General features: G+C 50.7%; 1 protein-coding gene across 1 annotated transcript in view; it reads left to right on the plus strand.

Annotated features, from left to right (window-relative positions):
* Positions 1-8,951, plus strand: part of LOC144104625 (cell growth-regulating nucleolar protein) — a 44,477-nt gene extending 35,526 nt beyond the window's left edge. Inside the window, exon 4 of the mRNA XM_077637786.1 lies at positions 8,847-8,951. Within this exon, the coding sequence (XP_077493912.1) occupies positions 8,847-8,951 (105 nt within the window). The remainder of the gene's footprint in view (positions 1-8,846) is intronic.
* The last annotated feature ends 2,359 nt before the right edge of the window (positions 8,952-11,310 follow it).

Raw genomic sequence — 11,310 nt, forward strand, 5'->3', positions numbered from 1 at the left:
TGAGTCTACGCTCGTTGTGGTCCCGGGCAGTGATCCACTGTGGCTGTGGTGCAAGTTCACAGGGTATATTCGACGCTAATGTAAAGTGCCGCGATGCAGCCGTTGCAGTCCCTTAGACCACAGTGAAGAGGATTCAGTAAAGGCGTATGACACTGTAAGAGGGCCTGCAAGAAACGAAGACCTCTCAGAACACCTCACGGGTGAGGCGGGCGTTGGGGATGTCGCGCATGCAGCGATCAACCGGGACACAACGGAAATGAAGGTGTCTGCACCCTAGTCAGTTCAACTCGAGGGGAACAGTGTATACATCGACCATCTTTGCAGCCGGAGGAGAGTGACTCGGTCAAGGCCCCCAAAACTATAGTGTCTCCGTTACCAGCGCCAGCTGGGACTTCGCATTGAGGCATTCTAGTGGTTGTCGTTGCCATGGCTCAGTGGTTATGGCGATGGTCAGCTGTCCCGAAAGACGCAGTTTCCATCCCGACAGCGGCGGTTGAATTTCGATGGAGGCAAGATTATAGAGGCCCGTGTACTGTGAGATGTCAGTTCAGGTTAAAAATTCCTGGTGGCCGAAATATGCGGAGCCCTTCACTACGGCATCGCTAATAGCCTGGGTCGCTTTGGGACGTTAAACCCCCTAAACTAAACCAAACTAAATCAGCCTTCTAGTGAGGCAGCACCCACGGATACGCGTCACAGCATAAGTGGCGGTGTGACCACGAAACGCACGCGCGACGTCACCGACGGCACGGACGCTCTTGGCAAGGCCGGGGATGAGGAACGGTCCCCTAAAGCAGTCCCTCTGCGCCGACTATCTTTGAAGCCTAAGCCAAGCATTCCGCCCGGCCGGATTCCACCGGGGATGAGGTCTCCGCCATGAAGGGGGCCAGCGTTCCTTGTTGCTCTGGGCTGCTCGGGTGCTCAAGGGCTCTGGGTGCGGCCTGGAGCATGAACTAGTTGATCCTGGACTCTTCGCAACGGGTGAATCAGCCTGCGGGTTCATGCTGGGACGCTACTTTTGGAATATGCCAACCCGCACCGCGAAGCTTACCCTTTGCCGCCCCCAAGGTATTAGATGAGATCGTGCGGCTGGTTTAATGCCTTTTCTACACGGCAGCTAAATGTGTAACAACTTTACGTGTTGGCACGCTGAACGTGCGAGAGTTGTGATCTAGGAGAAGGCAATAGGAAGTCAGCTGTATCCTTTTAGATAACGATTTGGATATAATGGCTGTACAAGAAACGAAAGTGGAGAGCGAAGAGCAAACGAGCCGCATGGTCGAGCCGTTCCGTCCGATCGGTACAATATTTGTGTGTGCCATGCTGTTGTTACCTCGGGTGGCTGAGCTTTGTTCTTGAGCAACTCTCTAGGCATAGGTGAAACGGTGGGTAATAATGGCCGTTTAATTATCTATAATTTTTCTTTGACGGGTGTACAGTGGCATTTGATCTGCAAGTGTGTGCCTAATATAGAGGATGAACGGCGCAGTTTTTTTTTCATCACGTCGGCAACTACTTTAAAAGTTCAAGAAGCATAATCTTACTGGGTGACATCCATTGCGTCAGCTACACTGAAGATAGATCAAACAAGAGGTCGGTGCGAGATAAAAGCGCGATATTACTGAGTACGTTAGTGCAGGAGTACGAGATGGAAGATGTTGGGCACGCTTTGTCCGCAAAGTTTCGAGACTGATTTATTATCTTCTCTAGAAATGATTCCCCAAAAACAAATGTTGGTGCATATGTGTAGCGACACCATTTCGGGCTGACCTGAGCTATTTATGCTAATTGCAGTGGCAGCCGCTAGATGGCACTACATGCAGAAAAATACGTTGCCACTAGTTGAGTTGAGTTCAGTTGAGTTGAGGTGTTGAATGCTACAGGTGGGATTAGTCGTCTGCGCATTCTACTGTGAGTGAATGTGGAGAGATGGACGTCCACCTCAAACAGCGTGTAAACATGAAATTCTGTGTGATGCTTGGCAAGACAGCCACAAAGACGTATGAGCTCCTTCGTCACGATTACGGCTTCGAGACATTATCGCGGGCGCGAGATTTCGAGTGGTACAAGAAGCTCATTTCTGGGAAAACGTCGGTGGAAGGCAACACAAGGCAGCGGCATCCTTAAACCTCGCGGAATGAAAACATCGTGGCTCGGATCAGGGAAATCGTATAGCAAAACCGCACCATTGCAGTCCGCATGCTATCAGATGCTCTCGACGTTAGTAAGACAACATGCCACCAAATTTTGCGTGAGAGCTTGGGGAAACGAAAGCTTAATGCCAGACTTGTACCGCACTCCCTGGCACAGGATCAGAAGGACACGCGGGCATCAGTGAGCGCTGAGTTCCTTTCCGAGGAAGAGAAGGATGCTGCATTCGTCGACAGCATCATTGCTGATGACGAAACATGGTGTTTTCAATAAGATCCTCAAACAAAGAGGCAGAACGCCGAATGGCGGTCCACAAGCTCTCTAGCGTCGAGAAGGGTGTGGCGACAGAACACCAAAACGAAGACGATGCTGATAGTTTCTTTCGATGCCAGAGGTGTCATACACCACAAGTTCGTCCCACAAGGGCAGACGGTGAATCGGGAGTTTTATATCCGCGTGCTCCAACACATGCGTAATGCACTGCGACGCCATCGCCCTGACGTATGGGCATCTGGACAATGGAGCCTTCTCCACGATAACGCAAGGCCGCACACCGCTCTCAGCATGACAAATTTTTTCGCCGAGCACAGCATTACTGTACTTCCTCATCCACCATAGTCGCCTGACCTCTCCCCGTGCTATTTCTTCCTGTTTCCTCGTGTGAAGAAAGCATTAAAAGGTCGCTGGATGGGGAGCGTGGAGGCCATTCAAGACGCCACGACAAAGGAGCTGACAGCCGTGCCAAAAGAAGCGTTTTTCAACTGTTTCCAAGACCTCAAAAAGCGTTGGAAGCGGTGTATAGACGGCAAGGGAGACTATTTCGAAGGGGTGCTGCACAAATGATTTCAATGTTAAACGCATTTTTTAATTGACTCAGTCACAGAACTTTACAGATAAAGGTTGTATAACAACAGTTATCTACATTTTACACACTTACAGCGTGAATGTCACGCGAGATTGGACAAAGCGTATGTTTCTTACCAATTTTTCTCACTGTGTTACCAATTTGCACGAATTATGAAAGAAACATGTCTTTCTCAGCCACCATAGCATAGTGGCCTTTACTCTCGGAACAAAGAGAATAAAATCAAAATTGAGTTTCGATCTCTGGGAATTTAATGTGAAGCTTCTTGACGACGAAATGTTTGCGAGCAATGCGCAAAAAAACTTAAATATTTATAAGAGGCTCAGCCTTTACAATCTATAGCAGATTGGGAACTTTTCAAGCAAGAAATCACGATAAGTGCCATTGAAAGGAGTAAGGTCTTGAGGCACGAAAAAAGAAGGAATTAAAAAGAACTGCAATGCGAGTTAAGTTTTGCCCTAAGCTTGGAATGTGTGCAGCCTGGAAAGTATGGAACGCAGATTACAGACCTGTAACGGGAGTAGCAGGCTGGTCTAGAGAAATACGCAGGTGCAATTGTGCGAGCACGAGCGGAACGGTTGTTCCTAGGTGAAGGTCCGACGAAGCGTGCGAGAAGCGACGAAAAGCGGCACAGAAGGCGAAATGAAATCAAAGAGATGAGGTACAGAAACGTAGTAACCAGTGATAGCTACCTGATAGAGCGGGCGTTTCTTGAGCACCATCGCAACTTGTTTGGCTGTCAGCGATCAGCGGACGAGGGATTCCAGCTTGAATTTCTTTCAATGATGACGACGCTTGACTTGAACTTTATCGCTGCATTGGAAGTGCCTATCACTGCGAACGAGCCAGGAAAAGCGATTGGTGAACTTAGACCGGGGAGAACGCCGCATCCGAACGGAATTGGTGCGGCGTCGTATAAGCTGTTCAAAAGTGAAATCGCGTTGGCTTTGCCCCGCATTCTGTTGCAGCCGTACAACGAAAACTGCACCCTGCCGTCGTTCCGCCGAACTCATGTCGTATACTGGTGCCTAAAACCGACGATCCCTTAAAACTGATGCCAGTGACTTCATACCGTTCCACCAGCTTTACTAACGCCGATTATAAAATCTTAATGAAATTTTGAGCTAGAAGGCTTCAAGGGTCGTAAAGGTAAATGTAGGCCGACATCCGAAGCCGAACAATGTTTAAGAACATTCAGGAGGCTAGAAACATTCTGCAGTTTTGTGATGCATGGGGGATCGCGTAGCAATGCTGCAGTTAGAAGTTTGGAGAAGGCCTTTGATCTTTGTTCATGATGTGCTTTTTCAAATACTGGAACACATCAAAGTCAGGTCTGTTTTATTAGAAGTGATTAGAATGTCCGGCAAAGAATGTTCTGCCATTATTAGGAAACAGCGCGACACAGTATTGTCGTTAACAATCATGCAAGTGAAAGTTTCGAAGTACGATCTTCAGTGAGACAATGTTGCCCTCTGTCACCCTTGCTTTTCGCGATTTACGTCGAACTCTTTTGTCGGAAAATCATGCACTGTGAATAGATGCGTGGATTCAAGCTGATGGCCAGTGAAGTTAAAAAATTTTGTCGTATGCCGATGACATTGCACTTTCCTGTGAATACGGGGAAAGCATTATAGAAGCAGTGTGCTTAGTAAAGAAGTTTTGTCGGATGTCTGGTTGCTTAATTAAGTGGGATAAATGTATAAGGTTTTGTCACGGCTGTTGGAATTCCACACCTTGTGTGTTCGAGAGCATACAATTCTCGCCTTTATCTGTAAAATATCTGGGGGTACCACTAGAGCACAATAAAGACGCTTGAGACTATTGGGCAGAAGAGACTGAAAGTGCTCAGGTGAAAACTCTGAGGTGGGGTGAGAGAGAGCTCTCAATGTTTGCTTGGTCGACTATATGTAACTTGTTCATTGTTGGCAAAGTTCGGTGTGCTCTTCAAACACTGCGAATGTCGCGAGTAAGCATTCAAAAGTTGCATAGAGTGTTGTCAGTCTTTTTGTGGGGTTCAGTGTGGGAACGTACAAGTCGAAAGATTCTTTTTCGGTCTGTCTGTGTTGGGGGCCTTGGTCTCACACATTTGTTTTTGAGGCATATAGTATCTCTATTTATGTTTTTGCGTCAGCAGTGTTTCTTTCTCGCTATCTGTGATTCAGGGGCGTCTTGGTCACGAGTTACTGAAGTTTGTGGTGTCATCATATGTTTCAAGGCGAACAAGTATTCGTGGTTTTCTACGTGAAACATTTTTGAGTTTTCGTATGTTAAAAGTTTGTTTTTTTATAGAAAACCTGTCTTCAATAACCACATAAAAACTGTGCAGGGATTTGCTAGATGGGATGCTGCCTGTGCCCATGTATTGATCCATATACGGTGCATGCTCAGAACGTTCTTAAGAAGGTTAAAAAAATACCAGTGCGCTCGTCAACTAAGGCTTTTTTTTAACTACATAGTGGAATGCTGCCGTTTAAACCATTGCTTGAGGAAAAAGTAATATTTGTCCCCTGGTCTGTAAGCTGTACATTTTGTCGAAAGCCTGAAACGATCGAGCACATCTTTCTCGACTGTTGGAACGCGATATTCCTGGGGGGTATTCTGCAGCGCACTCTTAAAAAGCAGTTTCAAATTCCACCCGGTGGCATACGTTTCTTAAAAGTTGCTGATGAAGGAGGGATACGCCTCTACTTGATTACGCTGTATAGGCCTGCACAGTCTATGGAAGACTCGTGGCTGTGCGAAACGCTGATGTACATGTTCGCCCCCGTGCGCGAGTACTTCATTGAAATCGTTATTTACATAAAGGGAGTGTTGAAAAGCCAAAAAAAGCCCGCCAGAATGACTACAGGTAATGGACGAGCTGCTCATGTCGAAGCTTTTATGCGACGTAACGCCCAGAAGTGGCGGGCCTCTTTTAACTCTCATTGTAAGGCTGCAGATATTTTTGTGTGTATGTATTTGCCTCCACGGTAATAAAGAAAAAAATCCGTGGCGCAATTGGTTTGCACGTTCGGCTGCTAACCGAAAGTTTGGAGGTTCGAGCCCTCTTAGGGGCGAGCTTACCGCTGTTGTACTTCTTTTACCGCCCACATTTCTTTTTCCGTTTTGACGGCTGAGCGCTTCTCATTGGTTGGTTGGTTGGCCTCAAATAAAGATGGCACATACACACTACGGGGGAGTGGCCAAGACACATGCGGTGAATTGCTGGAAAGAGAAGCGTTTAGAAGGGGGCAAAGGAGCAGTAATCGGATGTAGGCTGACAGATTGGACGACGCAAAGACAGGGGTGTCTGCTCATGTTTCGCCGTCCTTGTCTTTTCTGCGCTCCCTGGCCCATGTAATCAAATAACAGGAATCTCTCGCCATGCGACCTTTTTGCCGTCTTTTTGCGTCCCCACATCATCCAGTTCAAAAATGAATGGTATCAAACTTTGCCCAGTTTGCTCCACTCTAGCCTGTCCTTGGCTCCAGATGTACGAGGGCCGTTGCTTCCCAAAGTGCTCAGAAGTCTAAAGGCACATCATACACGGTGCTGTAAACGCGCCTTCGCTCGTGCCATTGAGACAGCGACGGGATTTTTAGGGGACTACGGTATAGGAGCTTCGCGATTGCTGTACTGCAAACATGATTAAGCGGATCCGGCGCTTTATCCCAGTGGAGAGCCCCATCCAAGACCACTATGGATGAGGCCCGTCAAAACACGTGACAGCAAACAATATATTCTCAGACGGGGACCTGAGCAGCAGCCCTGCTTGAACGCGAAATTTTTCAATTCCGGCAGTCGTTGGTGACGCTCGAACACAAGGAATAGCTCTTCACTGCTATCGCTGTAGAAAGTAAATGGGGACGGTGGAGGGAGGGCGGTTACTGGAGGTTAGCTGTGGAGCGCAAATTAACTTTCTCGAAAAGCAGCTGTCGCGCTACTGTTTCCTCGCTTCATTCTATGATCAGATTCGTTACCACGATAAGAATTAAGCTGTCTCATTCGAGCTTCTAAGGTGGTCACGAATGGTCAAAGCTTGCTTGATTTAGTGTCTCTGAAACTATGCTGTGCTCACCGCTTTCAGCGTGATCGCCTTTTGTGTAGCGTGTCTTATGATTGTTCACGAGCTAAGACATGGTATTCTTTTCCATGTCCCGGCCATACGAAGCTCACTATTTTATATGCTGCATAATACCAGAGGCTATGTAATAACGGGGCGTTTTAAGCAAATCGTAACCCAGTGGTTGCCAACGTAACCGAGGTGGTTACATAATGGAACAAAATAAAAACAGGCGGCAGCGTAATGCCCGAGGACCACAACTCAAGACTAGACTACGTCGATCCGGTATTTATATTCTTTGTGGCTGGCACCAAAGTCGGGCCGCTTAGTCCCGACATTGGTGTAAAATTTTGTGGGCCAACGGTTTGTCGCAGAATGTTCCGGATATTGTTATCAAATTCAGTTTCGTGCAGCATAAACTTACTAGTTAAGTTAGAGTCTAGCTCGCGGCAGGGATTTGAACCGGCGACCTATGTTAGGTGTGTTAACACTCTATATTCGATCGCTGCCTCAGCGTCGGCTCATTTTTTCTCGTATCTCAATGTTGCAGTCCATGAATATGACGACTAAACGGAGTGGCTGCACTACAGAAGCTTAGGGGCGAAAGTAATGCCATTCACCATTTCTGGGGACACGTTTTACTGCGAAAACAGAGCTTGTGTAACCTCCTCCACCTCCCTCCCTCCCTCCCTCCCTCCCGAACCGTATGTCTGTTGAAGCAAAGCCTCCACCTTTCAGAAGCACCTGCCTACCTCCCAACCACACGCCCCTAGCTACTGGGCTGGCCACCCACTCACCGACACCTTCAATTCACCTCCACGCCACCCCTTTCCACCTCATCACCGAGAAGCACCACCACCAATCCTCTACATGGCTGCCACCTTCTAGAAGCCCCCGCAGCAGCGGAACGATAAAGCGACGGCGAAATCAAATTCAAACACGTAGTGGCGCAGCCAGCTGCCTCCCAGAAGCAGCGCTCGTTAGCCACTTCCTCGAGTTAGGTGGCTGCTGCCCACCCGCTCACTGTCACCCTCGAGCCACGTCCGCCCACCTTCATTTTCCAGAAAAAAATATCGGGCGCATGAAGCCTCCAATTGAGAGCAAAAGCATAACTTTATTATTGAGCACAAATCCACCTGTGAAAGTTGTCGCATCAGATGTCTGATCGGTCTAATTTTTTGTGCTGCGGTTAAGGCTGAAAATTTAACGTGTTCAGAAGAGAGACACTGCAGTGCACGTGTACCCAAGGCAATTTGTGGCACTGGACTACTGACGACGGGTGCCGCCGGACAGTGAAGTGGTTTTGTCTAATTGTTTCTCTCTTTTGCATTTTTTTCGATTTCCCTTATCTCCAGGAAGTGGATATGTCAGTGACTGGTCAGACAGTCTTTTTAGCCTGAAAATGCGCTTACATACCCAAGTTTGCATTTTGAAACGCAAATTAGTGACTTCGCGAAGAATGCACATGCCTCTATGCCACAAATTTGGTGCGATCCTACGACGTCCGCAATAACCTCAGGAAGACCACCCTGCAGAGATTTTCTGACAACTGGTGACTGACAACAGGTTGCAGCCAGCCTGCAGTAACCCCGACAGGTGGAACTTAGATGGCAATCTCTTCCGGTGGGAAAAGACCGCTTTCGAACGGCATCTGTTTAAGCTTTGATTACCATCGACAAGGCCACTTTCTATTAACATTCCCAGATAAAGATCACAGACAGCTCTTTTAATGGCAGAGAAGAAAATGTGACCTGCTAGTACACATGCGTGTTTGCCATTTCGCCCCAGATCGAAATACGGCCGGCGCGGTTCGACCCATCGACCGTGGCCTCTGCGGCCAATCGGGCAGCTATGAACTACTGCAGCGGGTGGAAACAGGACTCAGCAGTGTAAGGAGACATCACTTTATTTGTGCTTTCCGACTGCATCTTTAGTGGAAATTAAGACATCTTGTACTACAGTTTTGTCGCACGTGTCTCCTCTCGATAAAAACCAGTCATTGCTCAGACACTTATTCCGATTTCTAAAATGCAGGCACAGCTTTGATAGCAGTTCTGTCAGTCGGTTTTGCATTGTAGGATGCAGCTTTACGACATTCTGGCTTCAAACTTAAGCTCCGCCGAGGATGCCTCTCGAGCCGTTGCTTTTGGAGCTTCGACCAGCCAGCTCATCCAGACAACCACAAGTGTTCCTGGCGGTTCGAAGTATGTAGTACATCTTAATAGCGCTAGCCGCTTCCACTACCCCAGCCGCCGCCTTGTCCGGAGCCAGATCCTTGGCCGCTGCCTTGACCTTGTCCAGAGCCCCAGCCGCCGCCTTGTCCGGAGCCAGATCCTTGGCCGCTGCCTTGACCTTGTCCAGAGCCCCAGCCGCCGCCTTGTCCGGAGCCAGATCCTTGGCCGCTGGCTTGACCTTGTCCAGAGCCCCAGCCGCCGCCTTGTCCGGAGCCAGATCCTTGGCCGCTGCCTTGACCTTGTCCAGAGCCCCAGCCGCCGCCTTGTCCGGAGCCAGATCCTTGGCCGCTGCCTTGACCTTGTCCAGAGCCCCAGCCGCCACCTTGTCCGGAGCCAGATCCTTGGCCGCTGCCTTGACCTTGTCCAGAGCCCCAGCCGCCGCCTTGCCCGGAGCCAGATCCTTGGCCGTTGCCTTGACCTTGTCCAGAGCCCCAGCCGCCGCCTTGTCCGGAGCCAGATCCTTGGCCGCTGCCTTGACCTTGTCCAGAGCCCCAGCCGCCGCCTTGACCGGAGCCGGATCCTTGGCCGCTGCTTTGACTTTGTCCAGAGCCCCAGCCGCCGCCTTGTCCGGAGCCAGATCCTTGGCCGCTGCCTTGACCTTGTCCAGAGCCCCAGCCGCCGCCTTGTCCTGAGCCATTGCCTTGGTCGCTGCCTTGACCTTGTCCAGAGCCCCAGCCACCACCTTGTCCGGAGCCAGAGCCTTGGCCGCTGCCTTGACCTTGTCCAGAGCCCCAGCCGCCACCTTGTCCTGAGCCAGATCCTTGACCGCTACCTTGACCTTGTCCAGAGCCCCAGCCGCCACCTTGTCCGGAGCCAGATCCTTGGCCGCTGCCTTGACCTTGTCCAGAACCCCAACCGCCGCCTTGTCCAGAGCCAGATCCTTGACCGTTGCCTTGACCTTGTCCAGAACCCCAGCTACCGCCTTGTCCGGAGCCAGATCCTTGGCCGCTACTTTGACCTTGTCCAGAACCCCAACCGCCGCCCTGTCCTGAGCCAGATCCTTGACCGCTACCTTGACCTTGTCCAGAGCCCCAGCCGCCACCTTGTCCGGAGCCAGATCCTTGGCCGCTGCCTTGACCTTGTCCAGAACCCCAACCGCCACTTTGTCCAGAGCCAGATCCTTGTCCAGAGCCCCATCCTCCACCTTGGCCGGAGCCAGATCCTTGGCCGCTACCTTGAACAGAGCCCCAGCCTCCACCCTGTCCAGAGCCTTGGCCACCTCCTTGTCCACTTCCGGCTCCCCAACCAGACACCTGCCTTTTACCTGCACCGGAACCGCCGCCCTGGCCGCCCCATCCGCTACCTTTCCCGGAGCCTTGTCCACTCCCACCACTCCAGCCGACCTGACCAGAGCCGCCATGCCACCCACTGCTTTGCCCGGAGCCTGGCCCACTTCCGCCACTCCAGCCGACCTGACCTGAGCCGCCATGCCACCCACTGCTTGGCCCTTTCAGTGCCCCCCAACTATCGCCTTGTACCGATCCCGGTTCTGCTCTAAATCTAGATCTGCTTTCCCACGACTTGGTGCTCGTGGAGACGTTTCCGTCGCTGGCGCCCCAACCCCTTAGAGATGCACTGCCAGTGGTGTTGTTGACTGAACTCCACCAACCAAAGCCGCTCTGGACAGAACCAGAGACGGGCCAAGAACTCTCGCTGCCCACGGTCCAGGGTTCGCGCAGCGGCTCAGTTGAGTTTGCCAGACTCTCGTTGAATGCATCCTGTTCAGAGCTGGAACCGTGCCAAATATTCAGGAGACCCGCTGTCCATGGGTTCCTGGTCTCCATCTTGCCTTGCGCCACAGTGCTTCGAATTGGCTCAACCGGTGTCACCGTGGGCGTGGCGACAGTGTCGGGCGGCGGCGCTGGTTCGGTCGGCCGCTTCGTCTTGTGCAGAGCCATACATTCTGCCGGCTGTGGCCACACTGACGCGCAGAGCGCAAGAATCAGCAGTGCATAGGCGACGGCCATATCCTGAAAGTTGCAGAAGGGGGAGAGCTATGTGGTCACTGACAAGCATGA

This window comes from Amblyomma americanum, chromosome 1 (genome assembly GCF_052857255.1).
Source record: "Amblyomma americanum isolate KBUSLIRL-KWMA chromosome 1, ASM5285725v1, whole genome shotgun sequence".
Taxonomy (NCBI): Eukaryota; Metazoa; Arthropoda; class Arachnida; order Ixodida; family Ixodidae; genus Amblyomma; species Amblyomma americanum.